Consider the following 23822-nt stretch of genomic DNA (forward strand, 5'->3'; position numbering starts at 1 on the left):
AATATTAGATTAGTCTCTCTTTTCTTCTCTTTCTCTTTCTCTTCTTCTTCTTTCTCTTCAGAGCTAATATTGATGATTTTTCTCTCTTTTTCTTTTTATTTACTACTTTTTAATATCCTCTCATATAATAAACTATGCTGTCACAATAAGTTATATTAAGAGATAAGTGCTTGCAGAATACTGCTCTGATATATATTATTTACTGATAAGATATTAGTTTTCTCTGTGCATGTTCATTTCACACAGTCAGAGAGAAGTGGCACAAGATCACATTGAAAGAATGAGCTCTAAAGAAGAATAATTAATATAAAGCTAATAAAGATATTAATCTAATCAACTTTAATTAGAAGAATCTCTATCTCTGTTTTCTCATTCAAAATTAATAGACCAGCACTTGTATGTCAAAAAGTAATAATTTTTGGTAATGATCTTGATACTAATTGGTAAAAATAGATATTATCAAGAAAATCTATTACTTTTAGAGCTCTACTAAGCTAATCTTTCTGGTAGTTCTGTTTCAGTAATCAGTTTGAAAAATTACTTTATCTTGTCATTAAGAATATAAATATTGCTGATAATATACTGTTATTAAGTTACTTCAGAAGATAGCTAAAGCAATCTTATACACTTTATTTAAGTGTGAGGATCATACATGTGGATCAGCATGACAATGAATCTCTAGAAGGAATATACATGAAAAAAGAGTACACAAGGTAAAAGATCTGTATTCTGGCAACTATGTACAACTTGTAAACAAGATTGCCACTGGCTTTCAGCAAGAGATTTGTGCAGTGACAGTCTTTTATATGTGCTTCCAAGCATATGATTTAGTGCCTCATAAGAATGCATGCAACTTCTAGCAGCTTGCAAGCCAAGCTCTCTGGCCCTCATAGGTGCTGTTTGTCTGTGTAAGAGGTTCATGGCAAATCCTTACATTAAGTATAAGTTATTATTGACAATAGTATTAATAATTATACTGAGTAATATAAACTCTGTTATAAAAATAGTATACTGTAAGTATGTTATAATCAATGCTTATAATATAAAGCTTGTGCTTGATATTAGTATCAAGATTAGATTAAACTATTTTGATCTGATTAATACATTTGATTGCTTTGTCTCTGCTGCTATTATCTGTCATCTGTATGCTGCTTTCACTTGGCTAACTACTGCTACTGCTACTTCACCACCACTGTTACTGCTCACTACTGTCTCTCTATCTTTTTCTGGTGCTGTCAGAATCTCCACCTATTAAATGATGGGTATTAGAGCTCCTGTCTGGTTCATAAAGCCAGTTCTGGAGAAGTAGCAGAAGAAGAAGAAGAAGAAGAAGAAGAAGAAGAAGAAGTAAGAAAAAAAGAAGAAGAAAGAAAAGAAGAAAGAGAATAATAATAATAATGATAAACTTACTATTTAAACAGTTTCTGATTATTTGCTGATTTTAATTATTAATTAGTGTTAATACTTTATTTCTTTTGAGTTTTAACAATCAAATTGATTTTTCTAAAAGTTTCATCTTCATCAAAAAAGTAATGAAATTTGGTAACAGTCTATACAAAATTTAATTAGTTTGACTCTTCTCTATAAATTTAACATAATTGAACTGAAAAACCTGATTCTATTCTGGTTCTAATATGAATCTGGCCAGAACAGAAAGTAGAAGTTTATCTTCTTTACTGGAATGAGATGTAAGACATAATTTTCTATTTGAGAATGGGACCAGGAAATAATTTATAGAATAGAAATAGGAATGAAATCTCAAGCTCTTGAGTAGGATGGGACATGGGACTAAGATTTCATATTTAGGATCCTGGCTGGTTCTAAATTCAGGACCAGAACTAGCTTTAATGGGAAATAGGATCCTATTCTGGTCCCAAATACCAGCCTAGGCATGCTCATGCTGGCAGATTATCAGCTGCCTCATCTGAAAGATATTCCCCAACCTCTCATGCTCTCTGTTATTACTCTAACTGTTTCAGTGATTCTGGCTTTGTAGAATTTATCATATGAAAGATACAAATCTTGTGTGAACAACTCTTTAGATTCTGTGTAGAATACCATGTATAGTCTGAATTGAATTCTAGTTATTTGATTCAGTATTGAAGCTTTCTTTTATAGATCTAGCTTGCCAGAATTTCATTCACTTCTCATTCATTCTTATCATGAATTATAACAGGGTCAGAAGAATCTGTACTCTAGTCAGAAAAAGAGTCATCTGCAGCTTTTCTTAGCTTATTCAGAGAGAACACAGAGTAGATCTTTATAAAGCTTGATAGCTAGAGCTGGTAGCTATTATCAATCTTATTCAATATTTTAAAAGAGTCTTTGTTCTGCTTTGCCAGCTTTCTGCTTGATTAGTCAATACTATAGTTCTTTAATAACAAGAATATCTTATCTCTAATACTGAAATCAGATTTGCAGTGGTACTTATTTGCTTAAATCATTATAACTCTCTGTGCCTTCTTTATATCTTACTGAGTCTTATTTCACATCTTTTGTAAAGATCTTATTTATTTCTAAGTCTTTTTCTGACTAATTCTTCTGTTTTGAAATAATGAAGCATTCTCCAGTGATTGCTTCTCTTAATCAAAAAAGATTCTTGATTTGTATTTATTTATTATCTGAAATAATAAGATTCTAGTACTGATGCTAACTGTAGCTACTGTGTGGTCTATCATCAGTAAAAGATCATTCCAATTATTCTGGTAGTAATTAATATACAGCTTTAGACATGTGATAAGATGCTGGTTTGTAATCTTAGTCTGTTTATCTGTTTGAGTATGGTGAGCTATGGAGAGCTTCAGCTTAATATTCAGAATCTGTTAGGGGAACCAGTTGTAGGTCATGTAGGTTTTCCCAGAATTAGAGATATGAAAGAGCTAAGTAGGTACAATGCCTGCAACTGATGAAAGGGAGTTGTGTGTAGAATATAGAGGTTCTCTCACTCAGAGACTGAACACTGGAGTTCCTATAATTCCTGCAAATTGTGTGATTCTTATACATTCAGAGTTGGGGTCACATGAATACCCCTGAACACCCAACATCATTCAATGCTTGGTTGGTCTAGGTCTACATTTATAACACTATCTCTCTCCCCAGAGGTCTTGAACTCTGAGGCATAAAGCCACTAAAGTGGTTTTTCATACATCATTATAGCTTCTCTATCATTGGTGGAGCATTATAGATTCTTGAATATGCAAGCTTCTGCATTACTACTGCTTATCTATATAGATATTCTGCATGTGTATCACCACCAGTTGCAGTAGACATTCTTTGTTGTAGAATGGTAATTATTTTATTACAAACATCCAGTATTTTGTCATGTACTCATTTCTTTGTTTGTTTGCTTGTCTGATTACTATATTATCTGTTGTCTGTTGTCATATTGTTTATTAACAAGTCATAAGACTAGCAACTTTAATGTATTGTAGTATGAGTATAAATAAAAAGTTTCTGGCTCTTTTCTTTCTTCTTTTTCTTCTGCTTTGTTTAAGCTCAGATGTTGTTTCTTATTTATTTTGTAACTTATCACAATATTATTGTTAAAAGACTCTGTTGCATATAACAAAGAAGACACTCTTCTGTACTTTGTCTGCATTTACTTAATATTTACAGACTGTCTGGATGAAAGTAAGTCTTGTCTATAGAGTATCAAGAAGAAATCTTGTTCTTATTATTTAGAATATCAAATCTGTATCTGTTATAATATAAGTATATCTTTGTTTATTCTTCTTGTTGTTCTGATATAATTGTGGGTTCCAGAATCCACCATCAAACTAGTTTATTGGCTCTTGCAACTTTAAGAAAAATACTATAGTTTTGACATAGCTGATTCACATCATCCATACAATGTAAAGTGCATGAGTGTACTTATGTGAGAGTTTTGTGAGCTTGACTCTGGAGCTGCCAAATACTGTTGCCATCAAACTACTTCTTATCTTGAAGAATCTTCTATAAAACACTGTTGTTCTGCATCACATTATGAGACCAAAATCATGAATCTTGTGTACAAAACAGAATCTATTAAAGATAATCTGTTTAAGCTTCTTTATTTAATAACTTCAGTTTATACTATTCTGTCTCAGATAGAAAATGAAATCAGAAATATCTGAGTTTTGCTTAATTATTTCACCACTTGTTTAATGAATAAAGCCAAAGCTTTTTGAAGTGTTACAGAAAGCAGTCTTGTAGATTTTCTTCACTATTTTCTCTTGTTATCAGACTAATCTCTGTCTAGATTAATCTTACATCTTTCATTAACTATCTGGCCAACATTGTCTTCTCTGGTTTTCAGAGTATTATAGATGTAATTTGTTCTTTTTGTGGTTCTTCATCTGTTAAGCCTACTTCTATTACAATACTGTCTGTTGTTGTACTATCAGTTCTGGCAACTCCAGAATCACATCCATCTTTGACTGGTTCATCTCTGTTATGGCTGTGTTTCAGATGTTCTTGTAGTACCTCTTCTCATTACTAGTTGTATAGTTTCATTACATGTGATAGTCTTTAGCATATCTAGTCTTCTTTTTGTATGTAGATTTGTTTGTCTTAGAGTGACTTTACTTCTTTTGTAGATAATTCTTAAGAACTTCTTGTGCATTTTCAAGGTTTTTCTCAGATTCTTATATTAATTTCTCAATAGAGAATCTCTTTTATTTCACTAGATAACATTTCTTACAATAGTATACTTTGTCATTCAAGATTTTGTCTACTTCTCACTCATGATAGTTATTCACTAGTACCACAGAAGAACACATTGGTGTCTTATCTGTTCTCATACAGTATGATTTCAGTAATGAGACATGGAAAATGTTGTGAATCTGTGAAGAGAGCTTCAGTCAATATATATTATTTTCTATGGCCTCTATTACTGAGAAAGATCTGTAGTACTTGTCATCTAACTTCTTGCAAGAATATATTATTTATAGATTTCTTGATAACAACATTATTTCATCACCAGATGCATACACTTTATCTTGATATCTTTGATTATAGAATTGTGCTTGGTTCTCTTTTACTTTCATCAAATATTCTATCAGACTATCTCTTAATGTGAAGATTATTCTCAGTCTCCTGTCAGACATTATCTGTATGTTGTTGTCATTGTTGACCAACTTCTGGATTTTGTCTGGTTCTCTAGATTCAAAGCTATATATTGCTTTGAACAGAGACATGTGCATTGCAGAGTATTTTAATCTGTTGTATGCAAATTCTGTATATACAAGTTACTTCTTCTAATCATCTTATCTATAGCTATAATAAGCACAAAGATATCTCTCCAAAATCTTGTTCAGTGTCTTTATTTGGCTGTCTGTTTGTGGGTGGAATGCTATGCTAAGTTTTTATCTAACTTTCATGTGAAAACATAACTCTGACCAGTATTTACTTGTGAAAACAAATCCCTGATCTGAAATAATATTATTTGAAAATTCAAAGTCTTTAAATATTCTTCTAAACAGAAGATTTGCTATCTTTAATGTGTTAATTTTCTTTCTACATGCAAGAAAACATGCAAGCTTTATAAATCAATCCACAACAATCAGAACTGTATTATATGAATTTCTCTTCTCTTCACTTGAAGAGAGGTCTGTTATAAAGTTCATGAATATTGAACACCAGAAATCACTAAGTGTTGATAATAATGTGAGCAATTCATATAATTTGTGTGTTGGAGTCTTCTCTTATTAACAGGTTTGGCATTTATATATGTATATCTGAATATCTTGTCTTATTAATTACTAATTGTATTTTTGCTGGAGCAAGACAAATATCTTCACCATACTAAAGTAACCTGCAAATAAGTTGTTGTGATAGACTTGTAGTAGTTCCTGTCTTAGAGCTGGATTATTAGAAATGTAGATTCTGCTACTTTTTGTTAAAAGATCTTATTTGTCTATTTTTCACTCTGACTGCTAAGATTCTGCCTCAGCAAATCTTGCTTGTACAGAGAGATTGTTTCTCTATGCTTCTAGCAGCAGATCTAATACACTTACAGTTAATTTATTATAGATCTTTTTATCTTTTGTTATCATGTTTATGCATATATAGGGAATCCAGAATCTTCTGCAATTTTTTTGTTGAGCCTCCCCAGCATCTCTGGCTAGTGCTTTCTGAACTAACTTAACTATCTTGGTGCCATCAGATCTCTTCTGCATCATCTCTACCCCACTGCTTTGGACAGCACAAGCAGCACATACTTGAATATCTTCTTTATTAAAGAAAGTTTCTTTAAATAGATCTCACTCTGGAACATCATTCATGTAATGTTGTTTGAGTATATATATCAGCAGATTAATGTCTTCTTCTAGTTTGATATAATCTGGTCTTTGTAATAATATGTCTGCTGGATTATGCTTTTCAGAGCAGTAGAGAATCTCAAAGTTATACATCTCAAGAATCTCTATCTATCTTATATGTTGTTATTATGCCATCTTGTTCATGAACTTTATAAATGAACAAAGATTTGCATGATTTATAATAATCTCTACAGAGTACTTTATTTCTTCTAAGTACTGTTACTAATGAACAAACACTCAGACAATGACCAATATCTTCTTATCCAGCATGCTATAGGCTTGTTGGATCTGGTCAAACTTGAATGACCAGTAGATAACTAGATGTCACTCATCATCAAACAGCTGTAGCAATATTATATCTGCAGTATATTTCAAAGCATTCATTTTCAGACATATTCTACATTCTGGATTGTAGTGATGGATGACAGATTCTTCAGAGAAGACTGCTTTTAACATGCAAAATACTTTTCTGACAGCAGATATCAGAAGAAATAATTTCTTCTTTTATTTATTTTTACTGTCTTTCAAGAGATCTGTCAACAGCATCACAATAACTAAGTACTTTTGTATGAATCTTCAATAGAAGTTTGCAAAACCCAGAAATATCTGAATATTATGGAAACTTTATGATAAGAGCCACTTTATAATTATCTGTATCTGCTTTGAGTCCATCTTAATACTCTCAGTATCAATAATATATTCAAGATACAAGATTATTATTTTTTGAAAGCACACTTAGCAAGCTTTGCAAATAACTGGTATTCTCTTAGACACTTCATAACTAATCTAACATGCTTCTCATGCTCCTCCTCTGAGATCAAGAAGATAAGAATATTATCTAGATAAACTACACAGCATACATCAACCAAGCCTGCCAGTGCTCTATTAATATAGAACTGGAAGATTGCTGGTGCATTTGACAATTCAAAAGACATGACAAGATACTCAAAACTTCCAAACTTTGTACAAAATATAGTCTTCCATTTGTCTTCTTTTTTGATTCTAATTCAGTGGTAGGCATCACATAGGTCTATCTTGGAAAAGTAGCATGCTTCCATCAACCAGCTTAATATCTTGTCTATTAACAGGAAGAGGTAGCAGTTCTTTATCATGATTATATTGAGATCACAATAATTAATACAGAGTCTGAGTTCTTCATCAGTCTTGAGTGCAAACAATACTGGAGTCTCTGTCAGACTTTGTAACAGACATATTTAACTCTTGCATAACTTGTTCTTGATGTACTCTTATAGAATCTCCATCTGCTTGAGTAATAGTTTATAGATTAGCATGTACAGAAGCTCACAGCTATCTTTAAGAATAATCAGATAACTGATCTTTATTAATTTCAGTAACTTCATCACTTTGTCTTCTGAGAAAATATTTTTATAGTCTCTCAATCACTCAGGCACTTCTGTCAGAACTTGGTTGTCATCTGATGCAAAACTAATATAAAAGAGTTTATTCATGATATATACTGCTTAGAGAAATCTACCTGCATTCAGAAGTTTCTCTGTTTTCTCTGAGAATCAGTAATATCACATCTTGTTCTTTCAGTCTATATTCAGGTTGAAATCTTCTAACCACAGCATGTCTAGAACTATATTCACATCAATCATATCAATCACTGTGAACATATATTTTACTATCTTTGTGATTCTCATGAAGTCTATTATAGTGAGTTGGGCCTTGTAAATACTATATCAATCAGCCTCAGCTTCATTCAACATCTCAATAACTTTTATGAGTATCTCTGGTTGATCTCAGTTCAATTGGGATACCAGTTTATAGAAGATACTGTCTATTGTAGTATCTGAGTCCAACAGTACAGCTTGCTTTATAAGATTATCTGACAGTGTAGTCAGTGTGGCCAACAAACACATACTGTGCCTACTTGCCTTCTCTATTAGATTAACACTCTGTCTTTCTAATGTTTGACCTGAGTCTTGCATGAGTTTTGTGATTCTAGTTTGCACCCAATTCTCATTCTTTTTGTCTGTTTATTGAAACTTGTTAGAGCTATTTATACAGAACTTCACTCTATAGTCTAATTAACCACATCTTAGACAGAGCTCTTTATTCATTTATTATTTGTGTTTCTCTTCTAATATTTTTGGAAGTAGTTTCACTAGTGTTTTCTTTGTTTATGAATAATCTCTTTCATTATCTTGTTGGAACACATCTTTCTCTTGAAAGATTGAGATTTTCTATTTCTTCTTATTTTGGTTCTTGTTCTACTGACTTTGCTTCTTCTTTTCTAGAATGAACTCAATAAGTATTGCTTGTTCTTGTAATTCCACAACTATTTTTAGTTGGTGTTGCAGTATCCAGTTCAGTCCAGATTATTGATCTGAGCTTTATCTGTAGAAAGAATATACAAAAGAATTTATCTAGTAAACTGTTCAGATTCTGTTTAAGTTCAGCAATATATGTGAAAAATGAGAGTATGAATTGATTCTCTTGTTGAACAGTATTATAATAATGCTGCATTGTGCCTTAACTACAAGTTATCTTAGATTTAATATTATTCTTACACCACATCTTGAATTCATTTCATGATATGGGTAGTTATTCTCTCTCTATTTCCAACATCTGCTAATGCATCTAAGATTTGTCACAAAAATAGCTAGACACTTAATCAATCCTGACTGCATCTGATGTCTTTTATAATAATTTTCTCAGATGAAACTGTTGTCTTATTAAAGCTAGCTACAATTTGCACTCACTAAGTAATTTGTTATGGTAGTAAGATGCTTTTAAAGACTTCACATCATCAAAATTATCTGACTTCTCTATTGGTTGTATGTGTAAGAGAAACTCTAAAGAAAAATTATTATTTACTATTCTCTGCTTGTATTCTATCTGCTTCTGCAGTCTGTGTATCTTATTTTGTTCATATATGTCTGCTAGATTCTTTTGCAGACATGTTTTTTTTCTTCAAAGATCTTCTCTCTTCAGATTTTGTTCAATATATTGAGGGGTGTATTTCTATTATCTATATTATTTGCTGATATCTTACTGGTGATGGCTTCACTGCTACCAGTATCTTCATTAATGTTCATCTTCTTCATATTAATGTCTATCTCTGTTGGGTCTGCAATATGAAGTATTGTTATAGTTTGTCTTGTAGATCTTGGTGGCATCATACTAACTTAGGCAATTATATATTGAAGTGTTCAGAATATTAGGAGAACCAGTTATAGATCATATAGGTTTTTCCAGAATTAGAGATACAAAAGAGCTAAGTAGATACAATACCTGCAACTGATGAAAAGAAGTTGTGCATAGAATATAGAGATTCTCTCACTCAGAGACTGAACACTGGGGTTCCCACAATCTCTGCAAATTGTGTGATCCTTATATATTCAGAGTTGGGGTCATGTGAATACCCCTGAACACCTGACATTGTCTGATGCTTGGTTGGCCTAGATCTATATTCATAACAGAATCTTTATAATCTTTCTCCAGAATTTCAAAACAAACTAAGATCTCTAATCTGAGATAATGATATCAGATGCTCTATAATATCAGTAGTATTCTTCCAGAAATAGCTTGGCCAGTTTTATAGCATTCACTTGACAGATTGTTGACAATAATATTGGTTTCTTGCTCAGCCAGCAAATAATAATTAAAATAACATTATGGCTCTGTTTACTTATAGAAGTTTTTATAAAATTTATGAAGATATGCTGCCAGAGTCTTTCAGAAACTGGTAGTAGCTTCAACAGTTCTGAAGCTTTATCTCAGAGTATTTTGTTTCTTCTGCAGATCAGATAGTTGCTTACAAACTGCTCTATATCTCTTTAGTAATTAGGCTAATAGAATCTTCTGCTAACTAGCTCTATAGTTCTCTTCTTTTCTGAATGTATTACAAAGAGCTGATCATAAATCTTCTTAAGCAAACAGATTCTCATGCTGGAATTCTTCTTTGTTGAAATAACAAGATAGCTTTTAAAGTACAACAGCTTATTTTTCATACTTTATTTACTGTTCTTCTTTATCTGGCTCTGCCATTTCTTGAATGACTTGATGATGTGATTTGCAGTCAGAATCTGGTTTATTAGCACTATATCTTCTCTCTTCAGAGTGGCCATGTTAACTTTCTTTGGCTGTTTCTCTTGAATTCTAAAGTTAATATATTCTGGCTTCAGTAGCAGTTGCAGAGAAAGATCTTTTAAATGTTTCTGGATTTCAGAGCGGCTTAATATATCAGTAAGAGTGTTCTGTCTCTCAGACTGATATTAAATAACAAAGTAGAATCAGAATAGAAATTTGATTCAACAAGCCTGTTGAATATTCAGCTTCTTCTTGATTATAAAGTACTTTAATACTTTGTAATTAGTGAAGATCTTAAATCTCTTCTCCTGTTGTAATTCTTTCAGTTCAGTATTAACATGCCATTCTGCTAGAGCATGTACTATTACTAATATCTCTTTGTCATGAATCTTGTAATTTTGCTCTGCTTCACTTATTGATGCTGAATAGAAGATTACTAGATATTACTGATTATTCTCAAACTTCTGGAAGAGAACTTTACTAATTATACTATCAGATGTATCTGTCTCCACTTTTATTTTCAGGGTTGAATTATAATATCAAAGAACTGAAGCCTCAGTTAGTGCTTTCTTTAACTAGTTAAAGGCTTGTCTGCATTGTTTTATCTATTTAAATAGTTGATTCTTTCAGATCAGCCAGTACAGCAGCTTAGAAATCAAACTGTATAACTGTACAAATCTGTGGTAGAAATTGCAAAAGTTTAAAAAGAATTGAATCTCTTAAACTGTGGTGAAAATCTTTCAGTTGCTGATGATAATGATTTTCTCTGAATTAATCTCCACACTATTGATGCTAATAATAAATCTTAAGAATCTTGTCTTCTGAACATGAAATTTGCATTTTACAATGCTTGCTTGAAGACATGTTTTTCATAGTCAAGCTAGCATCTGATGCACATGCTCTTTATGCTTTTTGAGAGTTCTGCTAAAGATCAGCAGATCATCTATATAAATAACCAGGAATTTATCTAGAAAGTTAAAAAAGATGGTGTTAATAAATCTCTGAAAGATAGAGAGTCTATTACTTAGCTCAAATAGAACAATATTGTACTTGTAAGTTCTATATTAAGTATGAAAACTAGTTAGATCTTGAGAGACAAAATTCACTAAAATTCAATAAAAGCTCTGCTGGATATCCAGCTTTGTAAAGAATCTCACTCTATTTGGAAGATTCATAATCTTGTTAATCAAGAGAAGAGAGTGTCAGTCTTTTTTTGAGATAGTGTTCAGCTTCCTATAATTTATGCAGAATCTTATCTTTCTGCCAGTGTGTGCAATTAGAATTAAAGAGATGAATAATATTACTGTAGAAGAGAAAAAATCTTTATTCAGATTAGCTTCAAGATACTTTTTAATTATCTCTAGCTTCTTCATGCTTATTTTGTAAAGTGGTGTATGGCTAATGTCTCTGTTAGAGTTAGATTCTTTGACCAGATTGATTTTGTAGTCAATAGTAAGTCTGAAAAAGAACAGCTGGTCTGATACTATCTTAAAGAATATATTCTAGAACTCTCTATAGTATTCTAGTAAGTTCTTATTAATTAGTCTCTCATTATCTTCTTCTGCTCTGACAATAGTCTTCTTCTTTTTCTTCTTGAGAAGACTATTGATTTTACAGAGACTAATAATATAGATGACTGCTTTCTGCTGCTTTACTATTTTGTAAAAAGAAGCTGTGCTGATAAATACTATATCTACTACTGGAGATATTTGTATCTGCTAGAGGTCAGCTCTATAGCTTGAAGCTGGAGCTGTATGGCTCTTGCTGACTTCTAATTAATCAGTTTGATTCATCAGTGTACTGGCTAATTCTTTTGAATTTAGTGCTGTTTTTAACTTTATGTTCTTGATCTCTATCAACAGATTGTGATAACTTGTGTCTGCTTGCTATACTGGAATTTAAAGCTTCTTAATTACTTTATTGCTTACTTTTTACTGTTCAGATCAGACAAGTTACTGTTTTCTTATATCAAGTCAGATTCTTTACTTCACAAGTCAGACTCTTTCAAGAATCATTAAATAGCTTCTGAGATCTGCTAGCAGCATGGGAATATTCAGAAATCTTCTTCCATTAATTCAGAGATATAGCTGAATAAGATGTGTGATAGATCTTTTTTTCTTCTCTTTAAAGTTCTTTATCTGATACTTATCTGAAAGCCTCTTCAGATGCAATCTATATTTGGTGCAGAGATTTAATATAAGACTTTAATCAATAAATATATATCTCTTTGCTCTGGAGTTGACTAGAGATTTTATAGTTATAGCATATCTATTAAAGACTACTTTATGAAATATAATAAAAAATCTTCTGTCTATTAATCTGCTTAAGTTTAAGTTGTCTAGAAAGATCTTTAAGTTTGAGATAAAGACTTCTCTCAGACTTTTTCTTTTCCTGACTTGATTTTGAATTTGAAGCTAATCTCTTGTATAATTATTTGTATACTTGATCTTCAGATACAGTTTCTTGAGAGATGTTCTTTTCTTTTGTATTTATAGTATACTGCATTCTTAATTTAATTATTTTTTATAAAAAAATCTGTTGGCTTAGAGATAGTGGCATGGAATAAGAGAACAGTAAACTTCAGATTACCAGATTTCAAGCTAACAAGCTTTATATAGATAGATCTTGTCATGCTTGCTTTATGTGTGTGTTGCTATTATTTTCTTCAGCTACTAATTTTACTTAATGAATAAGTTAGCTAGAAGTATATTTTCTGAATTTTCTGAAAGATAGATAGATTCATGCGGAATATAATAGACAGCACAATTAATTTTTCTGAAATCTTGTTTAGAAAGTTATCTCTATAGTTCTTTTTGTTAACTCTAGCTTCATCTGTCAAGTAAAGAAATTTGATTATAAAATTTATGTAGTTATTGTAGTGGGGATTCTGGTACCTCATTAGGACAAAGGTTGTTCTGGTCTGAGGCACAAACCACACCAAAGCTACTATTCTTGAGCTATATAAACCACCTGTAGCCCCTGCATCTTGCTTATTATCTTCATGCACCATTGCTCTTTTTTACACACTTGTTCCTTACTACCAGTTTGATTATTAGTTAGAGAATATGAAGATTTCTTGTTTATGAAATGTGCTACTGTTTCTTATTAGAGCTGCCTGTGTTATTACAGGGCTCTTTAGTACCATTACTTCTTATAAGCTTAGATGTCTGTTAGGACATACCTATCTCTACACTTACTACTTGATCATACTCTTACTATATTGTGATTTTTCACCTTTCTTGTTCTCTCACCATATCAACCAACTTGTCTATCTTGATAAGATATCTCATTGTACCCCACTTTATTTGGTGACCAAGCTAAGACTTGAAGATGATAATACAGTAATTTATTGACTGCTAAGAAAGAGAAAAACAAATTCTGAGACACATAAAGCAATACACTATTTCAAGATAAGATCTTATGAACTAGGAACACAGTACTAATCAGGTTTTTTATTTAGAAATAAGATTAGAGAGCTTAGATTTGAATGCCTCTTATCTAGAGCTTGCCCAATAAACAGGTTTTTAGAAGATATTGACTAATAGACAGAACATACTGTGTAACATGATCAAGATCAAGAAATCAAGAAATTGAAATCAGAATCAACTATAGCTGAAGATACTACAGAATCATATGCAACTATGTTACAGAGTGAGAACAAGAGAATTGTGGTTCATTCCTACATTTGTATATCTTTCTCTGGCATGGCAAATGCATCTTGGTTTGACAGTAGAGATACTACCCTGTTTATTGACAGGTTTTATCAGATGTGCAAGAATCATGAGATAATTGATCTTAAAAACATTATTGAATGATTGGCTAGGTACTGTGTTACATAAATTGAAGAATGAATGAAGATCTTGAAAGACTACAAAAAAGATAATTGGGAAGTATTCTTCAAAGAGATTATTTATGAATTTTGTGATCAACACATTACTTACAAGATTCACCATCAGAATTATCTCTGGACAATTACAAAGAAACCATGTGCTTGGGATAGCAACATTCATATCTATATTTGAGAATACACTACTATCACCAGTACAGTTCAAGCAAATGGAAGACTTGATAAATTCACTAAGATGTCTTGATTTCTTCAGAGACTACCTGAGAAGCTCTGGAATAAGATTATTGACAAGATCAAGCTCAATCTTTCAGACAATATATTGCCTATTGATTTTAGAAAGGTTGTTTAGATGATCATGGATTTGATCAACCAATATGAAGGGAATAAGAAGATCTTTAAAGAAGATGAAATGAAACAAAAGAAAATAAAGAAGCTTGATGAGCAATATTAATTAACTAACAAGCTCCCTACAATTGAAGCTCCAAAGAAAACAGCTAGTTTTGCAAAGACTAAAGAATCTGAATTGAAATTCAAAGTCAAGAACTCTGACAGCACCAATATTGAAGCTGCTATTGAAAAGTTAATTAATGAGTTCACAAATTTGGCATTGGCCATGAAAGTACAATCAAATCAGATACAAGAGAATTATGATCAGTATTATATGCTGCAGAGAGAAGGACCTTCAAAACCTATATCAAATTATCCAACTAATGTGACTGTTAATTCTACAACTGTATAAGAGAATACTTGACCACCAGTCAATCTCTATTTGACTTGAAATGGCTCTTCTATAACAGACTATAGTGGTGCTTGTGGATGAGAAGGAGCTCAAACTGAAGGAATTTCAATATATTTCTCATGCTTCTACTGTGAAAAACCTGGACATCATCAATCTCAGTGTTATGAATACCAATCCAATATGAGTAATGGATACTGCCATATTAATGACAAAGAAAACTTACACATGGGCTCTAAGAGTCAAAACTATTGAGTTGTCACTTTTAAATCTGGAATCCTGAACATGTATATTGTATAGTCTATGGAAGAGAATGAATAGGCAATTCTGGAGTCAACAAGCTCTAAAAAGAAGACCAATCAGCAAGAAGAGACATTTTCTGCAAATTCAACTAGTGTGAAGGTCCAAGCAGAATGACTTGCATATCTAATATCTGATAGAGAATCTGATTCAGATAAGAAATATAAACCATTGGAAGAAAGAACATCAGTCAATATCAGGATAGTGTAGTGGAGATTCTGGGACCTCATTAGGACAAAGATTGTTCCAGCCTGAGACACAAACCACCCCAAGCTACTATTCTTGAGCTATATAAACCACCTGTAGCCCCTGCTTCTTGCCTATTATCTTCATGCACCATTGCTCTTTTCTGCACACTTGTTCCTTACTACCAGTTTGGTTATTAGTTAGCAAATATGAAGATTTCTTGTTCATAAAACTTGCTACTGTTTCTTATTAGAGCTGCCTGTGTTAGTACAGGGCTCTTTAGTACTATTACTTCTTGCAAGCTTAGATGTCTGTTAGGACATGTCTATCTCTACACTTACTACTCAACCATACCCTTACTATGTGGTGATTTTTCACCTTTCTTGAGCTCTCATCATATCAACCAACTTGTCTACTTTAATGAGGCATCCCATTGTACTCTGTTCCATTTGATGACCAAGCTGAGACCTGAAGATAATAATGCAGTGATTTGGTGACTATCAAGAAAGAGAAAAACAAATTCTGAGACATATAAAGCAATACACTATTTCAAGATAAGATCTTATAGACTAGGAACACAGTACTAATCAGGTTTTTTATTTAGAAATAAGATTAGGGAGCTTAGATTTGAATGTCTCTTATCTAGAGCTTGCTCAATAAACAGGTTTTTGGAAGATATTGACTAATAAACAGAATATACTGTGTGATATGATCAAAGATCAAGAAATCAAGAAATTGGAATCAGAATCAACTATGGCTGAAGGTACTACAGAATCATATGTAACTATATCACAGGATGAGGACAAGAGAATTGTGGTTCATTCCCACATTCCTATGTCTTTCCCTAGCACAGCAAATACATCTTGGTTTGACAGCAGAGATGCTATCCTGTTTATTGAAAGGTTTTATCAGATATGCAAGAATCATGGGGTAATTGACTCTAAAAATATTATTGAATGGTTGGCTAGGTACTGTGTTACATGGATTGGAGAATGGATGAAGACCTTAAAAGACTACAAAGAAGATAATTGGGAAGTATTCTTCAAAGAGATTATTCATGAATTTTGTGATCAAGACATTACTTACAAGATTTACTATTGGGATTACCTCCAGGCAATTACAAAGAAACCACATGCTTGGAATGGCAACATTCATATCTATATTTGAGAATACACTACTATTGCCAGTACAGTTCAAGTAAATGGAAGACTTGATAAATTCACTAAGATGTCTTGGTTTCTTCAGGAGCTATCTGAGAAGCTCTGAAATAAGATTATTGACAAGGCCAAGCTCAATCTTTCAGATGATATGTCATCTATTAATTTTAGAAAGATTGTTTGGGTGACCATGGATTTGATCAACCAGTATAAAGGAAATAAGAAGATCTTTAAAGAAGATGAAATAAAACAAAAGAAAATAGAGAAGCTTAGTGAGTGATATCAATTAGCTAACAAGCCCCCTACAGTTGAAGCTCTAAAGAAAACAGCTAGTTTTGCAAAGACTAAAGAATCTGAATTGAAAGTCAAAGCCAAGGGCTCTGACAGCACCAATATTGAAGCTGCTATTGAAAAGATGACTAATAAGTTCACAAATTTGGCATTGGTCATGAGAGTACAATCAAATCAGATACAAGAGAAACTCAATCAGTATTATATACTGCAGAGAGAAGAACCTCCAAAATCTATACTAAATTATCCAACAAATGTGACTGTTAATCCTACAACTGTACAAGAGAATACTCAACTGCCAGTTAACCTCTATTTGGCTTGAAATGACTCTTCTATGACAGGCTATAGTAGTGCTTGTGAATGAGAAGAAGCTCAAACTGAAGAAATTTTGACACATTTCTCATACTTCTACTGTGGAAAACCTGGACATTATCAATCTCAGTGTTATGAATACCAATCTAATATGAGTAATGGATACTGCCATATTGATAATAAAGGGAACTTACACATAGACTCTAAGAGTCAAAACTATTGAGCTGTCACTCCTAAATCTGGAATCCCAAACATGTATATTGTATGATCTATAAAAGAGAATGAATGAGTAATTCTGAAGTTAACAAGCCCTAAAAAGAAGGTCAATCAGTAAGAAGAGATATCTCCTGCAAATTCAACCAGTGTGAAGGTCCAAACAGGACAGCTTGCATACCTAATATCTGATGGAGAATCTGATTTGAATAAGAAATATGAACCATTGGAAGAAAGAACATCAGTCAATATTAAAACAGTTGGAAAAGCTAAGAATAATCAAAAAGCTAAGATTGCAATGTCCCATACTCAGTGTACTGAACAATTTATTACTTACTGAGATAATCAGACTAGTGTTGATGATGATATCATAAAAGATGTTGAACTGATTAATCAGAAGAAGCCTGAAATTCAGAGTAAGTCTGTAGAGAAACAAAGACTAAGATATTTTGCAACAGATTACTTATCCTCTCAGATCTGTAATTCAATGGATACCAATGAATTAATGAGTTGAATTCTCAATGGAAAAGTTGAATTATCAGTCAAGAAGCTTATAGATGTATCACTAAAGCTTTATTGAGTGTTTTTTGAATCAGGCTGGAATAACAGTACTAGCAAAAGCCATGCAAGGGTTGGAGTCTCTGAACCAGTTCAGCCTGAGCTAAAGATCAATTCTGGTTAACTTACTTCAAAGCTTATGATGCCAAAATCCAAAACAGCATATGGAATGTGTTTGTTATATGTGCCAGTCACTATAAACCAACAAGAATTAATAGTGTTGATTGATACTGGTTCAGAAATCAATTTGTTGTCTTGAAAGTATACTGAAATATTGAATCTGCTAATGGAAAATAAGCCACAAGTAACCATGGTTGTTTAAATGGGAGAAGTTGCTTTTTTTTATATGTTTTGTGATGAGGTGCCTGTTCAAATTGAAGATATTGTTACACATACCTCTTTCCTTATATTTGAGGAAGAGGATCAGTAAATTATTCTTGGAAAATCTTGGCAATTTGCTGCCTGTTAAGGATGCAACATCTCAGAAGATGGCAGAGTAAACTGTGAAATTTATAATGAGAAATAAATATGTTGCCTAGTTTTTGAAGACTTTAAGCCAAACTTGAGCAATATGAGATATATGACTGATAAATTGAACAGTGATCATTTAAATAATTCAATGGGCATTTAATTAGGCAGGTGCCCATGGATACAAGGCCTGAGAAGAATGAAGAAGATGTGATGAAGATGATAAGTATAAGAATTAATAATGAAAAGATTGAAGATCAGGAGATTGATGGCAGTATTGCTGGTATTGGTGCTTATGATGATGAGAAGAGACATAATTCTGGTGTTGGTGAATTCAAAAGCACACTAAGTCTAATTGAATTAACCAGCACACTGGTGAATCAAATGAATTAATCAGAAGACAAGAATAATTTTGCATTGGAAGTTTGAATCTTCTGATCTCTGCTTCCTAATCCAGACAGTGTCATGGCTCACTGCAAATATTACACATGTGATATTAATTCCAGCTTAATTTGAAAACATATCTTATGAAGTGCTTGATCAATTTACACATCTCTGAACAAAAATCATGATTTTGTCATGAAGAAATTGCATCAGACAGACATTTTCAATAGTGAATGGGACATCAGACTGCCTTCTTCAGAGGTCTAGAGAGTGTGCACTGCTTATAAGTGGAAAGCTGATAAGATAAGACTATTAGCACCTGGAAAATCTGATGGAAGCAAGCTGGAAGATCTAGATAATTGGGTGGATGTTTGTTTGGATAAGTATTACTCTGAGAAGAAATGCATTGTGTTTAATTGTGAATTTAATGACTATATTAGATCTAGAATTGTGCCCTTTCCTGTTGAAGAATGGCTAACAAATAAGAGAATTGAGAAGCTCAAAATTGGATTCAAACTGACAAATTAGAAGAAGGAATTTTTCATATCAGTTCTTTATAAATATGAAGAAGCATTGGCTTAATCATTTAAAGATCTATATGGTGTTTATTCTGAATACTTGTCTTCTCAGATTATTTGAACAGAGCTCCATGAGACTTGGCAGACTAAGACTTACTGAATTTCTCATGCTCTACATAATAAGCTAATTAAAATCATTCAGGACAGATTAAAAGCTAAAATATTGGAGTCTTGCCATAATTCATATACCAATTCCTATTTTCTGATTGCAAAGAAACAGAAAGGTAAATATTGTTTAGTTGATGCAGCACATATATATAACAAAGTTACTATTCAGAACACTTTTATTCCCTCTAATATTGATGAATACACTGAAGACTTTGGCAGACTTGTTATGGCTAGCCTATGTGACTTATTCTCTGGATATGATAATTTTCCATTAGCTGAAGAAAGCAGAGATATAACAGCCATTGCAATCCTTATTGGGCTCTTTCATCATATGACTTTAGTTCAAGGGGCAACAAATTCACCAGCTCAAGCCCAATGCAGGATAATAAAGATAATATGTGAGGTTTTTCCAGAGATTGCTTGAGCCTTTATGAATAATCTTGGGGTAAAAGAATTGTATGTCAAAGATGAAACTGTGAGGATTGTATGTGTGGATCAGCGTGACAATGAATCTCTAGGAGGAATATACATGGAAAAAGAGTACACAAGGTAAAAGGTCTGTATTCTGGCAACTATGTACAACTTGTAAACAAGATTGCCACTGGCTCCCAGCAAGGGGTTCACACAGTGATGGTCTTTTATGTGTGCTCGCAAGCATGTGACTTAGTGCCTCGCAAGGACACATGCAACTCCCAGCAGCTTGTGAGCTGAGGCCTCTGGCCTTCACAGGTGCTGTTTGTCTGTGTAAGGGTTTCGCGGCAAATCCTTACAGAAACTGAAGTCCTCTCAGAAATAAGAAGATTTGTTTATGACCATCTGCAGAATCTGAATTATGTTCTATGGCTTGTCAAAGTCTCTGAAGCCAGAATCTCTGGTGCCAAATCTCAATTCTGCATGTCTGGAGTCAATGTCATTGGATAGGTCTGTGACTATGATGGATGATAACCTGAGAAAGCCAAGATGGCTAAAATTGCAAATTAGCCTACTTCTATAAGTGTTACAGAATTACAAGAATTCCTAGAGCTAGCTGGATATTTCTGAATACTTATAGAGCATTATAGTTGGATAGCTGAACCTTTACATTATCTGCTTTAATGAAATGTTATATAGACATGAACTGAAGAGCAAAATAATGTCTTTATACTTTTGAAAGAAAAGTTATATTCATTCTCTATTGTTCTTCCAATTAATTATGAACAAGATTCTTTGCTTATCACTGTAGCTGTTAATGCCAGTAAATTAGAATGGGGAGAATGCATTATTTAGAAGCAATGAGAAGCTTGACATTCTGCATAATATGAATCTGGAGTATGGAATAATTTAGAGAAAACATATAATACTGGCAAATGAGAATGCAGAGCTGTTTTAAAAATCTTTAAGAAATTCTGACACCATATATATGGAGTGCTCTTTACTTTGGAAATTGATGCAAAAACTCTTGTCACCCAACTTAATAAAACTACTACAGATGTTCCAGAAGCTTTGGTTACCAATTAAATAGCTTGAATATATCTCTTTAACTTTACTGTTAAACATGTTCCTGGGACAAAACACACAGCTGCTGACAAACTATCTTGCTGAGAACTAGATATTAGGGAACAGCCTGAATCTGAAAAAGATGAAGATCTGTTTGCCTTTATGAATTCTATAAGAGTTTTAGCTGGCTGAGCTCTTGATAGTGAAGATCTTAGAATACTGGACTCCACATATTCAGAAGAATTGGAGAAAATTATACAATACCTAACCACTCTATCAAAACCATTGGGCATGGAAGGAAAAGAGTATATGCGATTCTGAAGAAAAGTAATTAAATATGTGGTGGAGGCCAATCAGCTATTTAGGCAAGCAGGATCTGGTGTGTCTCTAAGATATATTGTGAACAACAAAGATCAGTGTGAACAAATTTTACACATAATGCATGATAAATTTGACCATAAAGAGTGAGAGAGAACATACTCTGCTCTACAAGCTCAATACTAATGGTCAGGAATATATAAAGATGTGTCTGCTTATGTAAAGTACTGTTTTCAATGTTAATAAAGAGATTCATAAAGATTGAGTAAAGAGCTTTATTCTACCTAGGCCCCTATCTGTTAAGAGAAAGTTAGAATGGATATCAAGCACATGCCTTTCTGTTGAGAATAAAATTATTTGGTTGTTGCCAGATGTGACTTCACTAAATAAGTGGAAGCTAATGTCTTGAAAAAGACAACAGCTGAAGCTGTGGCCAAATTTCTTTATGAGAATATTATCTGTTGATGGGGCCTGCCTGCCAAATTTATTATGAATGAAGAATCAGAAAATAAGAATGTTGTGGAGATCTTACTGAAGAAATTCAACATTAAATATATTGTTATTTTGCCCTATAATCCTCCTGTGAATGGTATGGTGGAAGTTGGCCATAAGCCTTTGGCTGATGAGCTAGCTAAAGCTACCAATGATACTAAAAGAGATTAGATTAAACATCTTTCTGTAATTCTGATGGTGGACTGAATAATAACTAAGGCTAGTACTGGTGTTTTCTCTTATAGATTGCTAATGAGCCAGGAGGCAGTTCTTTTGATTGAACTCAAGATTCCTACTTGATAAATAATTCTCTGATAAAAGATTTGAACAACTGAAGACCTGCTTCTGATGTAAGTATAGCAAATTAAAAGATAAGATGAAAATGTTCTGAAAGCAGCTCATCATCAGCTCTGAATGTATACTAGAAATAAGAAATATTTTGATGATACCCATAATATTTGGACCAACTCTCTTCTATCTGAAAACCTTGTCTTGCTTCACAATACCAAAGAAGAATAGAATATGTCTAGAAATAATATTCTGTGCTTTTGATAGCTAGAACTCTATAGAGTTAAGTCTGCCAATCAAGAACTAGATTCCTATCATCTTGAAGAGTTAGATAGTACTGAACTCAAAGAATCTATTGCAGGAAACAGATTGAAGAAGTATCTTATAAAATCTGGAATAGAGTTATTCAATAATAGCCCAGCAGATTCTGATGTAGAGATGGGGAACATCTCTCAAAGATATGCTATCAGAAGTTGACCTAACATGCTCTCTAGCAGTTTCTTGAATGTTAGCTTCTTGAATCAGAGTGAAAATGAAAATGATCAAGAAGAAATAGAGCAAATATGATTTCTAACTGTTATATCAGATAACTGAAGCTTTGCTGTTGTTATACCTCCACAAGATGTTTAATTTGTTGTATTTTGTTTGCAAAAGTGAAGTTTTTTTGCTTGCTTATTTGAGAAGTTTCTTTTATTTGCCTGCAAAGTGAAGTTTTTGCTTGCTCTTTCAGAAAGTTTCTCTTTCTTTATTATTTACTTAGCATTCACTTTTTCTGAAGATATTTAAATTAATTTTTCTTTGCTAAAGCTTTTACTTTCTTTTATATTCAAGCTTGATTCTTTTTACAGATTCAACATTTTCTTCTATTCTGTTATTCTGACATTTACAAATTTTTTGATCTCTGATATTCTTTAAAAATAGCTAGATGAAGCAATCTGCCTTCTTTAGTATCAGCAACTGAAAACCAAGATCTGGTTATTACCAGAGATAGTGGAGTCAACTTGAATAGCCATTTCTTCAATAATCTAACAGCAGCTATGAAATACAGTGATAACCAAGCTCTGTACTGTTGATATGATTTACAAGTTGAGCTGATAAATGCACTTATGTGAGTGACTGATGTGGTCACTGACTTAGTAACTTATTTTTATTGATATGTTGAAAGATCCAGAGCTTGACAACATGTTATGCATGCTAATTTTGAAGCTGATTTCTATAATACTTGAAAGATTATTCTGGATATTGAATAATATTGAATTAATATGCAAAAGATTAAGAATAGACTTGTCACTACATGGGGGATAGACAGAATTGATGCTATATAGCTAAAAGTAGAGAGTCTGTAAGCTGCACAAAAGCTTTGTCATACTCTAAATGTCTACAAGAATTAGAATAAGTTCACCAACAATATTAACAGTGCAGTGCTCTGAAGACTAGATACTACAGAAGCTGGACATTGCTGAAGCTTAGCTATATTGTCAGGTAATTATACTACAGCTGACAAAGAAGTTAATTGTGCTTGGAAACTTTCTTCAAGAGATGCTCTATACTGATAAGAACTTACTATTGGAAACTATAGTCTTCTACAGCTGTTGGCTCTTCCACAGTCATCTAGCTCCTAACATTTAATTCAGGATATCACTAGGAGCCCTCCCACTGCAAGCAGCCCCCAAGATCTACTAGAAGAATCACAGTCACCAAGATCATCAAGAGATGTTTCAATGAGTGAGATGTCAATATTGCATAGCTACAATGTAT

The 23822-nt window shown here is 32.7% G+C and overlaps 1 protein-coding gene across 1 annotated transcript; it reads left to right on the top strand.

Moving 5' to 3' along the window:
• Positions 1–16129: 16129 nt before the first annotated feature.
• CIMG_13245 (uncharacterized protein) lies at positions 16130–17191 on the top strand (the record flags this gene model as incomplete). The annotated part of the gene is made up of 4 exons (XM_001241110.2): positions 16130–16351; positions 16434–16618; positions 16750–16850; positions 16887–17191. The coding sequence occupies 4 exons, from the start codon at positions 16130–16132 to the stop codon at positions 17189–17191; spliced, it is 813 nt and encodes a 270-aa protein (XP_001241111.2).
• Positions 17192–23822: the final 6631 nt, after the last annotated feature.

This window comes from Coccidioides immitis (assembly GCF_000149335.2).
Source record: "Coccidioides immitis RS genomic scaffold supercont3.3, whole genome shotgun sequence".
Classification (NCBI taxonomy): Eukaryota; Fungi; Ascomycota; class Eurotiomycetes; order Onygenales; family Onygenaceae; genus Coccidioides; species Coccidioides immitis.